The sequence below is a fragment of the Struthio camelus genome, chromosome W, assembly GCF_040807025.1.
Source record: "Struthio camelus isolate bStrCam1 chromosome W, bStrCam1.hap1, whole genome shotgun sequence".
Classification (NCBI taxonomy): domain Eukaryota; kingdom Metazoa; phylum Chordata; class Aves; order Struthioniformes; family Struthionidae; genus Struthio; species Struthio camelus.
In genome coordinates, this window is record NC_090981.1 from 58140670 (window position 1) to 58161862 (window position 21193).

The 21193-nt window shown below is 41.7% G+C and overlaps 1 protein-coding gene across 7 annotated transcripts in view; it reads right to left on the minus strand.

Annotated features, from left to right (window-relative positions):
* Positions 1–21193, minus strand: part of LOC104150901 (protein unc-13 homolog B) — a 217833-nt gene that overhangs the window by 69374 nt on the left and 127266 nt on the right. For all 7 annotated transcript variants that reach the window (XM_068925344.1, XM_068925343.1, XM_068925342.1 and 4 more), the window contains 5 exons: positions 19279–19357; positions 17484–17558; positions 16758–16977; positions 7847–8074; positions 7400–7541 (listed from right to left, as the gene is read on the minus strand). In XM_068925344.1, coding sequence (XP_068781445.1) covers positions 7400–7541; positions 7847–8074; positions 16758–16977; positions 17484–17558; positions 19279–19357 — 744 coding nt within the window. The remainder of the gene's footprint in view (positions 1–7399; positions 7542–7846; positions 8075–16757; positions 16978–17483; positions 17559–19278; positions 19358–21193) is intronic.

A 21193-nucleotide genomic window follows, 5' to 3' on the forward strand; every position in this document is an offset into this window, starting at 1 on the left:
CTGGTATTTGCATGCTCCTTATCAAGGAATCTTTTGGGCTCCTATTGCCACTAATGAGATTCAGGACTGCTTAACAGACACCCAGGCAGCTCCTACAGGTTTTTTCCAGCCCAAAGGAATACCTGGGGATTACATGGAGAAACTTCGAGGCAATTCTGGACAGTTCTGACCGTTGCTCGAGACTGTCCATGCTCCCTTCCTTTCCTACGCAATATAGGAGCGTGTTTAGAGTTCAGAAGAAAGAAGGTTCAGTGTTTCTTTTCTGCATTTATTCTTCCCTTCCTCCTCCTCCACTTCAAGGATGCCCTCTTTCAACTAAACTATGCAGCAAACGTTTGCAGGCAGGGAATGCTAGGACTGCTCTCTGTAGCTCTCAAAATTTATCTGAGCACATTGCCACGTCTACAGGCAACACAGCATAAGCACTTAAATTCTCTGCTCCCTGTGCAGTGCACTAATATACATTCTGGCAGCACCTCGGAGGCTCAGCGTTCAGAAATACATGGGCGCCTAAAGATACAGATTGGCGCACAGTGGCATTTACAAAGCACCAGGCAAGCTAACTCCTGACTCCTTCAGATCTCACCTTCTAGTGCTCCAGTTCTTCATTAAGACAGCTTCGATCTCAATTCTTTGCTACCAATGGTCAAAACTTTGCTCCTTCCTTCAGGAAAGCATTCAAGCTGTTTAGACACAAATCCGCTTTAGGCGCTCCCACACGCACGTCCCACATTCCCAGAACGGCTGAACGCCCTCCTTCACTTGGCCACAGCAGCACAGCTCACTGCAAAGGGCCACTGGAAGCTTTTAAGCAGCATTTACTGAGCTCCTGAAGTTTTTACTTTACCACGCCTTTCTCTGCCATTTTTAAGAGACTTCTCAATTCATATTCCTCATGCTGTTCCCATGCCAGAGAGAGTACCTTATCGCTGGTTCAGAGCGGCTGAAATCCTTAGGCTGGTGGCTTACCCTTCAAACGTCACTATTGGTAAGTCAGTAGGAATCACAGTTGGTAAGTCGGTAGGAACCACAGTCCTTGTTTGCATCGAAGTAGGACTGTTGTGTTAGCATCAGTACACGTTCCAGAGAGCGCCCCAAAACAAAACCATGAACATGTGGGGATTCAGGCTTGTTAACTGATAATAGACTCAATAACTAATGAAAAATATTAGCTTCCAGTTTGTGACAGAATGATAATAATTCAACAGGACTGCTGCTAGAAACCTGCCCTGTCATAACACAGGAGGTGGCATATTTCTAAAGATGCCTGCCCTGCTTCTTGCTACCATTTGGTGAAGCCTGATTTCCTAAGGATCTGTACGCACATCTACGTCCATCCAGTCCCTCTTGCATGTTGAACCCCCTACAACTTTCACAAGAGGAGGCAGATAGAGGAAACACGCCGTCATATCCCACAACAAGGAAGAAAGCACCAAATGAGTTCGGAGAGATTTCAGAGAGTCTAATGGCCTGTAAACAAGGTTCCCTCCATTCTGTGGCCCAGAAATTGTCTCTCTTTTATTGCTTTACTCTTTTGATGTTTTCAGTGACGCCATTTTATATACAGAAGTTACTTCGCCGTGTCCAACTACCAAGTAAGGTAACATTTTCAGGAAGTAACACACAAAACCTGCAAAAGTCAAATAAATAGTAAACTTGTTTCCATGAAGTTTTTCTCCTTGAAGCCAGCGCAGGTTGCAGGAGCAGTAGAAGTAGCAAAGCCTGGATCTGCAGACTTGCCCCCTAACCCACTCTCTACCTCCAGCTTTTCTGCCACGTTCCTCTTTGGCTGTGCCCCAGCCCCAAACTACCAGTTCCCCACATAGATCCCTCAGTGCTTTCGATACCCTGCCCCTATTCCCATACCCCAGCTGCCAGCTGCAGTGAGGGGAAGCACGGGAAGCTGTTCTTAATTCTGAGCTACGCACACAGCAGCATGCTAACTGCTGAATATGCATTACAGCTTCTCCCACAATTCACTTAATTATTTGGGTCTTTGTAATCCAGCTCCAATTTCCACATACACAACCAAAAAAAAAAAAAACCTACTTATTGCTAGGTTTGAGACCTCTGCCTATCTGTAAAAACTGGTTCAGAAGTTGTCAAGGGTCTGGGACAGAGCACGGCATATGCCTCCTCTCCTCAAGAAAGTGAGGAGAAGAAAAAGGAGAATTGTCTAAAAATGACCAGAACAACATTTTCAAGCCAGTGATTTGCACTCTGAGGTGGAGAAAACAATGGCAATTGTGCTGAATTTGTTAATCATTCGTTGCTTGTGCTAACAACATTTGCAGGATTGTTACTGAATCTCTACGCTGGAGGAATACTAATGTCAAATGAAGTCGTACGTCGAAGTTGTAGCTAAACATAAAGTTTGTAAAGTTCTACAAAAAGAGATACCAAGGTACACCTATCAACCTGTGTGTCCAGCAGGTCACAAACGATAAAGTGAACTGCAATCAAGATAATAAATTTAGACCATGGAGAGTGCCAGAAAAGAAACTAAAACCTTCTGACAATATTAGCTCACTCTGATGACTCTATACTCAAGAAATAAGACAGAGGTAAATACCATAAGGGCTTTTTCAGTTCCGTTTGTATCATATCTGCATGGATATTTCTTCTCAATCAATTTCTCATCTCAAGAAATGCATTAGTAACAAGTTAACCCAGTAGGATACATCAGACCATCAGTTTCAATCCACTAATGCTGCAGCAAGACTTAGAGTTTATGTCTATAACATGCACTGCACAGATTAGAGAGGTGAGAAGCCAACACAACCCTTTCATTCAACATGCCCCTTTCACATAAAGACATTTCCTTAAAATTACGTTGTTTTCTCATATTTGCAGTCTGAAGACAGAAAAGCCCAGAAGCCCCAGATGCAATCAGGACTCTATTGTGTTTGGCAGCGCACAGCAAGGCAGGGAGCCCCTGCCTTGCAGAGCTGACAGTCTAATAAAGACAAAAAGCAACAAGTCGGCATAGCGAGAACAAACAATTGAAGCGAGGGAACAACAATATTTTGCAGATTTGAAAGTAGGTCAGTCACGCCCAAAATTAAATAGTTTTGCTGTGCTTTGATATTAAAAATATATTTATGTCCAGAGAGCCTAATGCATATTTCTACAGTCATACGCTATGAGCAGTTTCCATTCTGCATCACGGCAGACGCAGCTCTTGAAGAGAGACTACAAAGTTTCACAGACCAGAGCAAGGGGACAGTTCATGCAATGCTAGAGACACAGAAAAAAGTGTAGAGCTACTTGCAGGAAGAGTGGGTGAGAGTGCAGGAGGTGGGAAAACGCACAGGAGTGCAGACCAGCAGGAGCTCAGGACTTGTCATCATTTCAGTTTCTGAGGAGCAACGCTCCAAAAAAAGCAAAGCAGATTACTGGAAAATTAGAAAGGAAGGGGTAGTTGTAGCAACCAGCACGAGGCAAAAAGAGCCTAATAAAGAATTACAATAACATACATAGAGGGAGCAGGAAAAAAAAAAGTTGACTTTGGGAAACAATCTGGCTGAAAAAGTAAAATAATTTGGATATGGTTCAAACAGAGGTGTCCTGAAAGAGCAGAGTTCAATTTGTAGGTCTGTTATGGCCAACTTCAATAGGAAAGGAAGGCAGAAAACTTCTAAGGACTGGTTAATTTTTAAGTAATGCCAAGACTCCTCTATCAGAGCAGAAAGAGACACTGGAGGAAACACTAAAGGCAAAAATCAGAGAGGCAAAAAAACCAGGATAAAATCTGGAGCAGCTTAGAAGTTGAGCATGACAACATAACCGAATGCCCTGAGATCCAGCTGTTGCTGTCTAACAACAAAGAAATGAGTTTTCTGTTCTTATGAGCATGAAGCAGCTCATTTCTTAGGGGAACAAGTACAATCATTTTGCTGTTACCCAATGCTACAGCACTGACTGCACAAATTAATCGTGCAACTCTCCAAACTACAAAGAGCAGATAAAGCGATTTGGAGCGTTACAGCTTTAGCTACATTAACTCAGCTTCCCAACAGGCGCTTGCTGCAAGGCATCAACTCTGCGCTCAAATCTAGTTTTTACATTGGTCACTGAGCAGGGAAACAAGCAGGACTTTATCAGACTGCCAGTTTCATTATCCGCAGTGCCTGGAGAATAAAGAAAGCAGGACAGCCTGCACGGCCCCTGCCATGCAATGGGCAAAGGCTGAATGTGCAGAGTTACAGCGGCATTTATAAATATAGCGGTCTCAGAAGGGGTAGTCTTAAAAAATAACTTCGGAACAGTCACATATCCTTGGAACAGTCCTAGCAAAATATTGATTTTCTGCTTGCAGGAGGCCCTACATTTATTTTAGCTGAGAGTTGTGCAGACTTACCAAAGTTCCAACAAGTTCTGTGAAAAGCTAGAGCTGGATGGAGTAGAGAAACCCAAACCAGCTGCTGTCCCAGGGAAACCTGCAGCCACCTGGCTCACATGTACTGATTGATCCAAACATACAACTCAGACCCAGCTGCAGGCATGCCCTGCTCTGCCTTCTGTCCAGCCAGAGTACAATGCCAGGGAAGACAGCTGAGGGCATTGCAGAGAAACCCACAGGGCAAATGAAGGAAACCACCTATAAGCTCCCAGGGAAGGGACCCGGGATTTACTGCAGAAGACAAATGGGATGCAAACCCAAGATAAGCAGGCTTCACCAGTGCACGCTCACAGAGCGACTCGTTCTGTTTGCAGGAATGGCCAGGGTCCCCCAATAAGGCTTCATCGTGCCAAGCACTGCATATGCCGAGTCTGTGTCAAGTCTGCAACACTGAATGGAGCAGAAAGATCAACTCCTTAAATTCTCCCAAGTCTTTAAATTTCAATGAAAAGATACAACAATCTCACTAGAGCAGGACATTTCCTAAAGCTAAAGATGTGACTATACCAAGAGATAGTTTTCAGAAAGAGACAACAGGACCTGCAAATCACTTCCTCAGACAACATGAGTATGCTCCAAGACCTGGTCATTAATCTAAGCAGACACCGGTAAGACATAGGCTGGTAATGACCTAAATAATGCCAACCCAAAGTCTTTTCAGTCTCTTCTAAAATAGGGTTCTAAATTTGGATTTCCAAATTGGGTCAAACTTCCCACAATATTTTTTCTAAAAATATATAAGAAAGGAACAAAGTCATATTTAAGGAGGGGTACTTACCCTAATAGATTTTTCCAACCATCATTGTAAATAAGCACAGAAGAACTATTTGAAATGGGTTACTGCAGCCTTAAAAGCAGCTTAAACCAGTTTCAAAAATTTTAATAAACTTTACTGAGTCTGTAGAAAGTATTATAGCACTGAGCTATACATACACTGCCTCAGTTCATGGTATGGATTACAATATCAACCCGATAATGACTGATATAGACAGATTTCTGGCTCTGTATTCAGTCTTTAAAAACAGACACTCGAATTATGATCAGTATAAAGACAGTGGGCACCTAAGGAATACCAGCTACAAACAAGGCTGTCCAACAAGCCAAACAGAAAAGGAACAGCAATTACTACTAATCCATATATTTATCACTACCCTGACCTCTCTCTACCCATGTAAATTATGTCTAAAAAACAAACAAAAAACCCTCCACAATTTCTTGATTGCCCTGACAAGCTTTTTAAAAAAAAAAAGAAACCACCACACAGACACACACACACACAAAAACAAAACAACAACAACCACCTAGTAAGTAATGGGTGTATTTTTGGTCAGCGTATGTTGACTGAAGTTTCCATTTGTTTATGGGGAGAAGGAGATTTCAGTAATTTTAAGAGCTGTAAGCTGAAAAAAGATCTATAAATGCAAGAAAAGATGGGAATGTAAAAAACCAGCAATTCATATGCTTAACTAAATGACTCTCCTCATCGGCATAAGGTGAGCTTTGACACCTGTTACTTGAAATGACACGTTGATTCCTGCACTGAATGCTCTCTGGCCAGTGATCTGGATACTGTGCTCATTTCCTTCACCTCTTCCTGCTATTCCCAAGGCAATTAAAATACCCACCCAGACATGGACAAGATATAAAGTAGCACCAACTCCAACGTCCAACAGCACACTATCCTACTGAATCACAGATATGGCCATAAAACCCGTACAGCGGCACCATGAGAACTGTGACATTTATCATGTTGTGCTATCTATCTTTAAACATAGTATTTGTTGAATTTCCTAAAATTAGAAGGGAACACACTGCAAATACCATGGTAACTACTTGGCATGGCAAATCAAGGTCCTTAAGGCTCCCACACAGATTCACTGCTATTGTGACTAGAGTTATCCAAATGGTACATAAGCCTGCTTACTACTTACCAAGCAGTAACGTTATCTTTCATTAAATTAAGAATATAAGGCCAAGGGCTTAGCAGCTCAAAATAGAACTGAGATTTCTCTGATGTTAATGAGGAACTCAAAACTACTTTAGAAATAATTTTGTTTGTAAAAAAGCATTGAAAAGACAAACCTGCACTGACATAAGCTTGATTTTAAAATACAAACACAAATTTCAGTTTTCAGGAAGAACTCTCCTCTAACCAGTTCAGGAAAAAATGAGGGAAAAGAAAAATGAGAGCGAGATGAAGTACAACAGAAGTGCTGACACACTGAAGGAAACAAAGATGGGTGCAAGAAATCACCCAGAATCTTCAGAAGCTACTTGCTTCTTGGATTTCATGTCTCCATTTTGAATTACAACAAGTTTGATGATAAATTGATGCTACTATTTACTTATAGAAGTATGATGGAACAAAACCCTCTTCAGCCTTCTGAGCTTATTTGTTATCTAAGAATTTGTACTTCTAGCCTTTATTTTTGATTCAGATGCCCATACGTTGCTCATTTTGAAAGCGAAAAATCCCTCAAGTTATTGTTACACTGGTTTTCCAGAATTAAGGGGGAGCTCGCTATCTTCACAGACAAGTGACAGACAATCCTCTACCTCTAATCTGAGCTCACAAATTTGGTCAAACACCAACACAAGCAGTAGGTCACAGGCAGCTTGCATAATCTTTTGTGCAAACTTTACTCTTCTATACTTCAAAGAATTTTCAATGCACATCTACTATGCATGAACAAGAGTCTCCCAGTTAAAGATTTTCCTTTATATTTCTCTACAAACAGCAATATAAAGACATTCACAAAGCAGATAAATTTTTTAGATACACATAACAAGTAGGAAAAATGACATGGGCAGGTATGCACCATGCATACTGTTAAAGTCATCAGGCCTCCAGACACACACACTATGCTGAGGACAAATGAAAGCATCATACATGATAGGTGGTGTGGGAATGCATGCTGATACAGAAGGGGTAAGTGTAGAAGTAGAGATCATACAGAAAGGCAGAAGAGGGGTGAGAGCCCTTCGTAGAGCACTCACAAATAGAACTTCTCTTCCCAGACAGGGTTCAGGTTCCCAAAAATTGTTTTTGTCCTCTTCTTTGTTTTGCCCACTTGAACAGTTACGTATGGATCGCTGGACCCAGTCTTGTCTTTGGCCTGCAGACCCTGAGCACACACCACTGTAAAGAAAAGAAAAGCGTTACCGCCACCCTCCAGTAAGACAACGTGTCTGCCCGCCACATGCAGTGGCAGCTCAGAACGCCCACAGAAAGAGGGATACCATTTCTGCTGAGCCTCAGCTCACAGTGCATTACAGTGCCTGGGGCAGGAAGTGCATCTCCCTCTGCTTCTTACACACTGAGCAGAAAGACACACAGTTCAGAGCAGATGCTTTTCTTCTCCATTCTCTCGAGTTGTACCCCGACTCCCTTTCACCTTAGGCTCCCAAGTGAGGTCAAGAGAACCCGTGCCTCCCCTCACTCACCCGTGATCGTGATCTTTGCTGACCATTTTGAGGTACCATCAAGCACGCTCTGCTTCACTGTCTTCATCTGCTGAGCATGTGTCAGTTTGCTCTCAGAGAACACATCTCTGATCAAGTCAAAGATCTCTGGCTTGTTTCGCTCCCGGATCTTCATGCGATCCTTCATGGCCATGATGAAATTCTGGGTTCGGTCTTCTGCCCCATGTTTTGAGCTCTTCTCTGCTGCTCCTGTGCACCAGGAAGTACAAAATGCTCATCAGAATCACGCAAACTGAGAAAGACCCAGAAATCAGGTTCTCATTGTAACAGCAGACATTAGCATGCCCCTCCTCTCATGAACTTGCTTTGAATAAATAAAACTCCGCTTGGGGAAGTGGTAAGAAGAGGACGTAGGTCTTTCATATCCAATTGCATCTATGAGATTGTCTGAAGGCTGCACCTAAGGACCAGGGAAGGGTAGGAGTTCAGATGGACCCGAGTGCACAGCATTTCCAACTGATAGGCTCCACACACCTCCACAGGTGGAGCACAGACTCACTGCCCAGTGTACGCCCATTTCTTCTGCCTAGAACCATCTGCTTGGATCAGGCATTAGCTGGAGGCATCTGAAGTGCCTCCCTGGAGCCCACTCTATTTTATCAACTTGTAAGAAGCCCAAAACAAAAAAACCATTCTTAGAATTGTGCAGCTATAGTAAATGTAACATATAAGACAGCAAATTCAAAAGTTAACAATACAGACCATCATGAGATAGAGGTGCTAGTACAGTAACCAGCCACTGGAAACAAAAGCCAGACTAGGGGTCTGTACTTCATAGGTAACTAGAAAATCGAGGACTTTGGTCATCTGTATTATCTCTTAGAACATTAAAAAGTTCATATAATGATGAGATAAGAACGCTCCCACCACTAACTATTCCCTATTAAATTATGCTGGTCACGTTCACTGGCAGATTTCAGCCACAGACTATCGGGTCGGATACGAGGCATACGTTACTGAAAGCACTGACACGAACTAACAAGGCAGACAAACCAGAGTGTGAAAGGAAAAACAGAAATCCAAGACTACACACAGTCTCTCTACACTGTCTGCAGTTGAAATTGTGATCTTAAATCAGATTGAGTGAAACCAGGACAAAAATCCTGTGAATATATTCAACCATCGCATTTTGGTTTCGTTTAATATGCTTTTTTATTTTGGTTTGTTTGTTTGTTTGTTTTTCCCTGGGACAGCTTAATTAAAATATTCTTTTGTCTTAGAGAAATGTTCTGTAAAAATATGCATTAAAGCAGGTGCAAGTCTGTGCAAAGGCAGCCATCAAATCATGAAGATACCTAAAACTGCTTGCCTCTGAAAGAAGTTGGCAAAGATGATATCGGGAACACCTTAATATAAGGCATTACAATTTTGCATATGAAACAGTTCCAGCAGTTGGTGTCTGGATACGAATAAAGTTCTGTGAAACAAGTGCACGCTCAAAAAGGACCCCCAGCAGCACAACTTAACAGGCAGTCTTGTTAGCAGGCTCAACAGGGTGCTCAGTGATTAACGCTGCCTAAAGACATCCATTTCCAGGACTGTCAATCTAACGCCTTTAACCGTTGTTAAATTCACTTCAATAAAGAAACAAAACTCAATTATAACTTCCACCATCCAAATCGAAAAGAATAAAAATGCAATCTGGAACAGACTGTGATAGCTGAAGTTTCAGAAGTTTATTAAAGATACTGCATACCAAGGCATGTTATTAAAGACCTGGCTCTAAAACAGGCCATAACTTCGCCTCACCTGATAATTATTTTTCATTTTACTTGCTAGAGGCTCTATGTTCAGTATTCCATTTAGTACAATAAAAGGCATCTGAGAAAAGGCCCCAGAGTTTCCTATTGTTGGCTTAAGATGAAATGAAATTAAAATACTGGAATTAATTACGCAGTCCCAGCTGTCTCCACTCATTGGTGAACACGAGTGAGCACCACGCAAAGCGATGTCTTGTGTAAGACAACCATCTCATTGTAGACTCAGCATTTGTTAAAGGACTACAAAAGTGAAATGATACTAGGGCTATACTTTGAACTTCAGATAAGTGCTATTCAGCTTTAGGCCTTCTGGGGACTGAGGTGGACTCTACTTAGTGCATACACAGCTACAAAAAATTACTGGAAAATCGGGAGAGGCCAAATTGAACATTTTGCATTTCCTTGCTGGAATTCTGAAATCCATAGTGAGCCAAAGAAACAAACCCTGCCCTGCCCTTTTGGATTTTATAAAAATTAAGAAACAAATTTAAACATTAAGAGCTCATGTCATGCACGAGTGGGAGTGCTCTAGTTCAGAGTCATTTTCTGAAGAAATTAGTAGCCAGGCAGCTGGCAGATATAAATGTTTTGCTGTTCATCATCGAGATGGGCCCCAACTTACTGTATTTTTGAAGTGGCATGGTCCATATTATTGTATTAATGCAAGCGCTCCAGAGGCACCAAAGCAGCTTCAGGACACAAACTTGGGCAACTGGAGGAATCCCAATTAAAAAGATGCTTAATAGCCCCCCAATCCAGAAACCTTGCAGAATGGGGTCACTCATCCAGGCTCACTCTAAGGCTGGCAGCCGTCTGTGGCCACCTGGACTGCGGCACACGCAGTCACTGCAACATAGACCCTCGGAGAGCGCCCACTTTTGTCACCTCAAAGGCTCTGCTTCACGACTTTCCCAGGTAACCCCCTGTCCCCATCCATGCTGCTCCCCTACTCTGCCCAGATCGTTTGCCCAGGGAAGAGGATTTGGTTATTCCTCCCCTGGGAAGGTTCCTCCTCTCCCTGCAGAGGTTATACTGGACCCAGAGCACAAAAGCCAGGACCAAACAAACAGGCAGCCTAATTAACAATACAGACTAACAGAGTAAAGAACAGACAAACTCTCTGTCATAACAATACACCCTTTCCTCATTTTAACACCTGCTTGTCGGTACAAAATCTCCATGGTTTCTAAAATAAATATCATCAGGGGATTAATCACCTGTAATGCATGGGATAGACACCCAAAGCACATCACTACACTGGAAGGCAGAGAGTGCTTGTCGTGTTGGTGGACTTGAGATTTTTTTTTTTTTTCACTCAGCTGCAAAAAGGTGATTTCAGGCAGTGTAAAGGTTCAGCTTTTCAAGTAGTTCTGTAAATGACTACAGAAAGGCTAAAGAATATCCAAGTACCGTGTACAGGAATATACAGCATCATATGAATGGTACTGAGCTTTCCTTATCTCTTCCTCTCTAGAAATGAATCATGAGTCAATTTATGACTGGAAACAGAAAGGAAATAAGACTATATTGAGACTGGTATTGATACAGCTATTAGTAAACTGCCACTGCTGCTACCTTATGCTCTAACAGGAAAAAGTCAAGAAAGCAACATTGGCAGGATAGAAGACAGCTGCTCAGTAGGCGGATAATGCTTAGAAATTCTATATTCCTGAAACTTAAAATAGATATTCAAGTTTCAAATAAAGGTATCCTTCCTCCTTCTGTGCAAATATTTTCCCGTACAGGATTCTGGAAGCAAACAAGTATTCATCACCATGGTGCTTTAATCATCATTCAACACAAAAGTCAAGATGTTCATCACAGGACTGACTTATCTGTCTTACTAAGTCCACCTTCAGCCTCTGCGACTGCAACCTGTTCAGAGTGTAACACACAAAAGTTTCTCATGTAAAAAGCCGCAAAGGTAACTGACTTCAAGTCCTGAGCCAGAACGCTCTCTGAAGAGCTCCAGAAGTAAACCAAAGTCCCAGGGGCCAAAACAGTGCCAAGAAGAGCATCCAACAAAGCAGCTGTGATACCTCGCACGAAGTTCTGCAGGTTTGTGACTCCAGCACGCCATAAAGAACGAAAATCCTTTCAGATGCATTAGGCAAAGACATATGGCTAATCACACACAACACAGATTTCCTGTTCAACAGCAGTTTCAGGCTTGAGATCTCAATTCTTCATTTTCAAGAGCTCCAAGGAACCAGACTTGGATATCCCAGGGCTATATCTTTCCTCAGGTTTGATTGTAATCCACCAGATTAGTAACATTACAGAAAAACAAGATGAACACCTGCAGAAGCAGAATACTATTGTTTCTCAAAAGCTAGCCTAGAACTGTGCAAGCCCCTTTTGCTATGATCTTGCTATCATAATGCCCTTCTTTCCACACTCTTCATAATTCTGCTATACCTACTTCTCTGCATCTGCTTCTTTGCATCCTACATCCATCCTCAGCTTTACTCTTCCCTTAACACCAGCTTTGCTCACTCATTGTCCTCTAGTTAGTATTATACTGGTGCTCAGGGCAAGAATAAAGGTACCCTTTTTCCAAAAGCTTGCCCGCTCTGTGGATTCCCAGGAACATCCCTCCATTCACTTGGAGAGAAAGGATTAGAACACCACAGGGGAAATTTCAACTACTCCCAAGAATCGCCAAAGGCTAAAAAGAGAGCATCTGACCTTGCGCAAGTATTTATGACCTTAAAATAAAAAGGTTAGTGCCTCATCACCACAATAACATCTTATAAATATCTGCTATACAGAAACTCAGACTTTTTAATACTCTCGGAGCAACAACCTAGTGCCAACAGAGCCATAAACCAGATGGTTGCACTACACATGCCACAAGTAATTCAGGCTTAGTGCACTTCAAACATCGCCAATTCAGGGAACAGCATTCCTGAACTGACATGTAAGCCATGACCCATCACACAATATTGGAGACCAAACAAAAAACTGCTGAACCCTAAGCTGCTAGGCTGAAAGTTGCAAGTTTTGCTTTTATTAAGTAAATTTTAGATAAAAGTTTCCCATCCTTCCTCTCGGCTGGGTGTCCTATCTTGGGTGCAATGCTTCCTGGAGCAGGAAATATATTGCAAATACATTCTTAATTGCCTCCTAGACAACTAATGTTTTGAAGCAGTCTCACAAACATAAATTGATGAGAAAATTGGCTTCAATACAGAAATAGTGCCCAATTTTACCCAAATGGATTTTGTTTCAAATTGCAACAAAGCAGTGCTGAATTTGAGTATTTTGTCACTACAGTCCCACACATTTGTTGACTCTATCAGATACTCAGATTCTTAAAATACAGAGAGTGAGAAAAACTCCCTCAGAAGAAATAACTGAGCTTAACTCTAATAGACTTGGGGAAAGAGATCTTGTTACTTCCTAGAGAAAGTCACTGGAGTGTAGAAGATTAACATCACATCCTGACTCTATCTAAGGAATAGAACATCAAGCATCTACCCAAACTTTCAAGGTATAATCAATGGAATTTTATTTGTGACCATCCTGAACATTCTTTACTTCAGTGCAAGATTTTCTGGAAGACTTATATACACTTGAATGAAGATATGTCCTGAGACATCAAGGCATAACTGACGGGATTTATTTCTTACCAGCCTGAAAATTCATTTACTCCAATGTAACATTTTCTGGAAGACTTGCATAGACTTAAGTGAAGATGCAATGTGAGAAGATGCTTTTTTATACTGCCAGCAATAATAAGACTTCTCTGCTGGGAAGAAACCCCCTCCTGAGTTTAATAAACAAAAAAAATTTAGTCTCAGATTTACTGGATCTCTAAACTATTGCTTTTCTTCCCAGAAGTTCCTTTTTCTCATTCCTCAAGCAGAGTCTATGTTCTTCAAACATACATAAAAATTAATTTAATTTTTCCATTTTCTTCTGGCCTTGCAGGTTCCAGTTAGAAGAATTTTAGCATGAACACGCCGAAGCAAAGAACACAAATTTCTGAAAAAGCCTTTAAAGAGATTTTCAGTATCAATAACAACTGCTTTCCCACCCCAGCAGCACATCCACACATTGGCCCCACCGTCTTAATCTCCTAGGACTATCTTTCCCCTGACTCTTCCGTCTTTTAACTACATAGTACCCAACTCCAATTCCTGTCCTGTCTCCACCCCAGATACAATACCTGCCACGCTCACACTGGCTACCTTTAGAGCCCCAGCTCACAGTCTCTGGATCTTCCCTGCTCTGATACTGGGCAAACTTTCAAACAACTCAGTAAGTGAAGTTTTGCCTTTATATGTGCTTCATGAGTTTTGAGTCCAGAGCACTCTCAGTTTCTTCCTCTCCTTACCTTCAAGACTGCGTGCTGGAATATCTTGTGTTCACATTTGAAAGGAAATGTGCAAAGCAAATATCTGCAATCCCATGAATAAAATAAGTTCTTATCTGGTGCTTTGCTAGACACGAAAAGCAGTGCTGTTTCCAGTTGTTACTTCTACTCTACAGAAAAAACACAGACTACTGTCATCACCACATCCCAGAACCCATTGCACAAACCGATTTAACTCCAGACAGAGATTATGCTCTTATGAGGCTGTTCCAGAGACTCCTGCTCTCACCATTAAAGCCATCTTCTAGCTTCCAGCCTTAATTTTCTTACAGCAAATTTATTCCATTTTTTTTTCTTTTGCAAACATTAGGATTAAACAGGCCACTGCCCTCCGTGCTGTCTATGTTCCACTTCCTCAATATACTTCAAGCATAAACAAGTTCAAAGATGGATTAGACCAATTCACAGAGCCATCACTGCTGGTTACTGAATATAGCATCTACTACTTGGAAAGTCCTCAAGCCAGGGACAGCTGTAAGCTGGGAGAGCAAGCCAGAGATGTAGGAGCTCTACACTGCACGTCGTACACCTCTGCCTAGGGCTCCACAACATCGCTTTAGAAATCCCATATTGGAACAGACCTAATATGGCCATTCTTAGCTTCCTGAAATAGCACCAGTCCTGCCGTCCTCCCATCTCACCCTTTCAAGCCTCTCTTTTGAAAGATGAACAAGCAAACTCCTATCTTCCTCTTGAAACAGTCCACACTTCCCCCATTACCACTGCACCCCTTTCAGTACGCACCCCAGTTTAAAGTAAGCCTTCTTGCACACGGATGGCCAGAGCTGCCCTCTGAAGGAATACATCCCCTCTTAGTCATCAGCTAGTTCTGAAATTTAGTTTTCCTTCTACTGTTTTTGACTTCGTTACCTCTGCTCTGCACAGCTAAATTGCATCTATTTCCTCACGGCTCCTAGTGCAAACCTAGTTTTCCTCTGCTCTCCATATCATTTTGCCATACTGAGATATTACAGCTCCAAAGGAAACATGACTGTATCTTCGACATGCATCTGAAACAAACCTGGATGCACATATCAGCACCTTTTCATCTCAAATATTGAAAATCCCCAGGTAGCAGAGGGCTCTGGCGACTCCAGAAACCCAAAACTAACAAAGTTTTCCTGAGTCTGAGTGATCTTCTATATCCAATTTTGTCAGAAACCTGAATTATGGCTTAATTTCATTCTCCTGAACCAAAGGAAATCCAGAAGCCCTTTGCTTAGGCTCCAAATGGTCACAACAAAGCCAAGTTATCAATGATGCAATCCCTCAAACACTACAAACTGTAAAGATCACCTTACGGCCCTTGAAGGCAAATCAAATAAATCCTAAGCAACTGAGGAACAGTTCAGACACGGCTGATACTGGTGAAATGTAAGTCAGTCATTGCAAATGGCCCCAGTCCTAACCGCGACTTCTTTAAAACCCTGCACACATGAGAAATAAAAGTATAAAGAACGTCTGTTTGAGGTGTCAAGATAAACCCTATGAAACTGGTGACCTATGATTCACTGGTATCCCTTGCTGGATCATCCAGCCTAACTTTCCCAACTAAAGTCGGAGGCAGGTACAAGATTTGATTATTCAGACTCCTATTACCATAATTTGCAACAACCTGGTATATACTTCACAAACTTTTCCTATTACGTAGACTTACTCTATCAATCTGGGACAGGAAGAAAATCGAGAGAAATGGGTCCTACCCAAGATTTAACATGCATGGTAGAAACTTGCATTCCATTTAGACTAACATATTTTGCTCTCAAGTATTAATATAAACTAGAGACCAAATCAGGAAACTGTTTTACAAGCAAATAAAAATAATCTGGCTAAGCAAGGTGCCTATCAAATTAATATTTTTCTTTTCATTTTTAATCAAATTCTTTTAAACATCTCTATTGCCTGTGTTAGGTCTCATTCATTCTGCAAGCTCACAGCTCTTTGCCTTCTTTGAAGGGAGGGCTTAGGTTTTGAACGCTGCAGAAACAACAAAATAAACTGCAGCGTTACTAGGAAGATGAGATACTGCCCATATGCTCAAACGACACCTTCCTGTCTCACCCATCATCTATGCTGACTCAGCCCTAAGTCTCTAAGGTGATTCAGCCACAAGGCTCTCCTATTTAAAGGCAAAATGCCTTGCCAGTCTACACTTGGTACAGAGAATCTGAGCTAAGTCCATGATTGCTATCCCATCACCAGGAACCCAGTGTTGCTCTGAAGATCTTAAAATCTACAGCAAAATGAGCTGATGGTAAAAACAAGCAATTTGCCTGGGATTCCAGGACAGGACCGACCGAAGAGAAGTCAGAACATTCAACCCAGGACCCTATCCATCCAGCCCATTCCCTCTCATCTGTGCTGGATACGCTAAACATCCCACCTGAGCTGACACAGAGAGAGATTAAACATGTTACACAGGTCAAACCCAAAAAACAAATAGATGTGACACAGCCGAGAATTAAACTTTTTTTTTTTTTTTTAAAAAGCACATCAAGCACAGTCTTGCAAACAAGTTTTTCTGTGTCAGTGGAGCTGCCTGTGTCCACAGAGTGAACGGGACAGTTTTAGCCCAATGTCACCTTTTCAGAAAATCTGTAGTCACTTTAATAAAAGCATCTTTGCTCATCACTGAAGTATCATGTATGCAGCCAGAAAAGGTGTAGAAACACCTTTGGAAGGACCACGCTCCACTGCACCTCTCAAGAGGGAGCACAGCAAAGTCACTACTCACTCTGTAAGCAGTCAGCGTTGAGCAAGTCTTGGCACTTCTCATGGCACTTGACTCCACATTCAGCACAGCGCATTCCCTGCCGTGCAATGCCCCACAATAGCCCTTCACACTCATAGCAGTAGGTAGGAGTGGTGGCAGTCCACACTTCAAAGTTGTGTGGGGTTGTACAGGAGATGGGGTAAATTAAGGCTTGCAAAGTCTTCTTATAAACGTGGGATTTCTAAAACACAAGAACACATGAAGAAACGTTCAGAAAGGTGACTGAATCCGTTTTCACTGGTTATCATATGACTTTTAAGAGAAAATGCATGAGCAGCATGATAAATCCACGCTTCTGAGGTAGCCAAGTCTAGCAAACTTTTACAAGTGGCAGCAGAGAACACTGCTTCAAAAATGATTTTGCAGATATTTAAAAAAAAAAAATGGGAGAGGAAAGAACTAAGGTTTGTGGACAAGGAGTACCTTGCATAAAGCAAGTTCCACACAGTATCTCTTATGGTAGACAGAATCTTATCACTTCCTTTTGTGCTATTTTCAGGATTGCATTTGACACATTAAATGTTTTTTTTTTTTTAAAGTATGTTTGGTTTCTTTAAACAAATTAAATAAGAAGCTTTGCATCTATATTTTTAGACATCTGTGAAGCGGGCACTACACCCCAGAGAGCCAAGCTCCTTCAATTTGCTTACTAAAAGTTATCACGAGCCAAGCAAACCTCCCACTTACCAGCTCTTCATCCTTGAGAGATGTTCTAGTGGCCATTGCTGAGGTAATTCCGGCTTTCCGGGACTGCACCAGTGACTAAGAAAGGAGAAAGTTTGCTATTCACCAGCAATATTCAGAAATGCTTTGGCAATACATGCACAGAGAGGTGAGCAAGGGCAGAACCTGTCACTCCAAAATGATACCAAATCAGCAATCTATTACATTCAAGTTGGTTTCTTAAATAATGGTAGCCCACATACCAGAAGAGTCAAAAGCATACTCTGAAAGGTCATCAGCTTGTTTCCACCTGTTCACAACCCATCTTACTCCAGGAGATTTTTATTTTGTTTCTCTGTACTAATCGTAGACAAAAACAGTGTTCACATCTCCACTTCTATTTTCTAGTAGCAACAGTAGCACTGCTATTGCCTAAGGTCATTATGTGGGATCGCTCCTCTATATTTAACTTTATTCATAAACAAAAGGAGATTATTTCATCAGTTTTATAACATATCCAACACTCCCAAATGTGACAGTGAAAGGGATACAAATAAACAGAGTGAAAGAGAACAGAGGGTGGGTAAGAATCACGTTTGAATGTGCAGCGTGTCACATTCACCGGGCATCACTGAATACAATGAACAGCATTCCTCCCCCACCCAAAACTGCCTCCTTCACATCACATCAGTGCTAAGTTCTGCAGCTGTGTGCACCATAGGTGACTGCCTTTGCAGCACCTAACACTGGCATCCAAAGGATTTCTTCAGCAAGCCTGATTCAACCGCACGAATCAAGAAGGAAGTAAGAGCTAGCAACATCTGCACTGAAGTCATCAAATCCTAATGGAAACCTCCATCTCTGCCCTGATTCATGCTACTTGAAGGCAGACTGAAAAGGTTCATTCCCATCAGTGATGTGGCAGGACAGCGTACTGAATATGCATGCACTGCAGGTTCAAAATAAAAAGCAAAACGGTGGAGGGAAAATACAGTAAAATAGTTTTTGTTTCTGCTTAAGACTTGGTGGATAATCTTTAACTCCACTTACCATGGCCTGTGGAGAGAGAGAGTGAAAGCATACAAAAGAAGTAAGAAAGTAAGACAAGTTAATGCCATCATTGCAGAGACTTAAGAGCTATAAGCGGTTAGTAAAACACATACCAGGCCTCCCATGCATTAGTTGGCAGAGAGAGTTGTATGTTATCTTTTCAGAGGAATTACAGGACATGGAAACCTTGATCTTGCAGCTCTTAAAGTATTTCTCCCAAGAGCAAATGCACTGCTTGTGTTGAACATGCAGCCAACAGAAGCCTTATCTCACCATATCACACAAGTACATGAAATTTGTCCTCATTATTAGTATGGTTCTTGTGCTTCCTCAGCACAGAAGCCTACTGGCAATATTGAAAATTACTTTTAAAATCCAAGCACTTATGCTCAGTTTATCTATCCTCTGAAATTCTGACCTTCTGGTAAGTTTCTAAACCTAACACGGGCACTACAATAACTTTCCCCAGAGTTTGTGATTTTTAGGAAAACATTTAAGAATAATGCAGGCCTACAAATAGTCAGTTTGGAAAAAAGGGAAAAGGAACATTAAAAAGACCTTAGTCTACCAAATCATCCCTCATTCTCACAGAGATTTCTGCAAGCACAACTCAACTCCTTACTTTAAGGATTAATTTAATTTAACAGGAAACCTACAACTTCTGGAAGGTGAATGAACATTAGCACGTGTCAAGTGAACATTATCATATCTCATAAAGTAAGCCATTTGCACCAATGACTATATCTGTGGCAGAAGATATATCTCTTACCAGATCACTGACAAGTGGAACTGGCTTTTTTTTGCGTAGATCAGGCATACTATCGATGCCATAGAGACCACCTGCAGGCCTGGAAATTTAGGAGAAAAAAAAAAAAGATTAAAAATCTCACCAGCAATGAGATATGGCAAATAGATGAACAAATGCCCTCCTTAAAAACATCAGTCTCCTTGCTAATACCATAATCAACAAGAACAGAAGGATCTGGCCTTCACAGATGAAAAATCAGTTTCGCTACAAATGCAACTCGGTAATAATCTACTAAACTGAAGTTGTTACACACACAAAAAAGGTCATTTTCCAGTTCTCAGTGCTGAGGTCTGCGCTCACTCAGAGTAGGCTGGGCACACGCTCACAGAGCATGCAGAGCTCCCCACTCGCTGCTGCCTGTACGGGGAAGGAAGGCAGCCTTTCCCCCATGGCAACTACTGGGCATGGATTTGGCAAAAACTTAGGGAACGGCAGAACCGCAGACCTGTGGCGTTAATGCACACCACAGCTTAGTCAGCAGTAGCCGGTTCACATGCTTATGCTTTGAGAAACATTTTTTGTTCCTTAGGTATAACTCAGTTTATAGTTCACTATTGGCATTGAGCGTCATGTCAGGAAAGATTCTGGAAACTTAGGAAACATACAGGCATCAGTCTTTCTCTGCTCCTTTCCCTTCTATTAAATCCATCTTGTGTTCTTGTTTTGTCGGGTTCTTTTGGTTTGGGGGTATTTTTTTGAGGTTTTTTTTTGTTTTTCTTTCTTGTTTTTCTTTTCTTTCTTTTTTTCTTTGAGAAGGGAAAAAATGCTTTTCTGGATAAAGCAAAGCCAGCCAGAACTGAGATTATACTTCAGAAAGTGTACAGTTATGGTAAAAGTGATTAAGTGTTTATCTTCTTATATGCAACAATCCAGACCTTTCCGCCATGCGCTGGTGGATGGGAGGGAGCACGTCAAAGTGGATCAGACCTAAGGCAGTTCCCTGCTATCCTTCCTCTGAGTCTAGGCCAGGACATACTTAATCCTGGCCCTCAAAAAAGGAAAAAAAAAAAAAACCCAAAACCTTCAGTATCTTCTCTTTTCTCCTCAGATATAAGAACTCTAGTACAGACTAGGGGATCAGGCTCCAAGATGGACAAGGACATCACGGCACAGCATAGCACAAGGCTGTGACAAAGAAGAAACCAGTCTATTATATATAGAAATCTGCCACAGTGCTATAGGGGTAAAATTGACTTTTGATGGGATGTAGGAGGGTGATATGTCCAAGTCACAGCTGAGCAACAGCCGTTGCTGGTTGAACAGCTCTGGTGGGAAGGTGCGTCGTCACGTGTAATGCCATGAGCCGTGGTTTGCCTCTGTATGCAACATTAGTCACAGTTGCACCGCAGTACTGCCGGCGGTTTTTGATGCTGCTCCACGGCAAACAAAAAACCAGTCAGCTGCACTGTTCTGCCTGCGAAACAGCAGAACCAGATCCCCAGCTGGGGATGGGAGACAAACTCAGATACGAGAAAGGCGCAGATTTTTAGCGGTTCAGTTAACTAAAACTGCTAGAATTTTAGGCCAAAGGAATTCAATAGCTTTCCACCACTGGAAATCCTTACAGCAAGGCTAGGTAGTGTTTTTACTAAAGGCTATCCTATCCTCCTTTCCAACAGCAAACTCTGGAAAATCTGTTTGACTGAGTTACGCTTCAATAATCCTTTCTGGTTTATAACAGAAAAAAATGACCCAAATTAACCATTAACCAATGCCTACATAAAAAGTTTATGTTGTCAAAACATCTGTACGCTCCTGCTGGAAATCAAACAGGAATTTCATCCGTTGCCCTGATGTTGCAAACCTTTTCTGATATTAGTGATAAATACTGTTTTGGAGTAAAATAGGTGTCATGGAATACTAGTCAGATGATGTT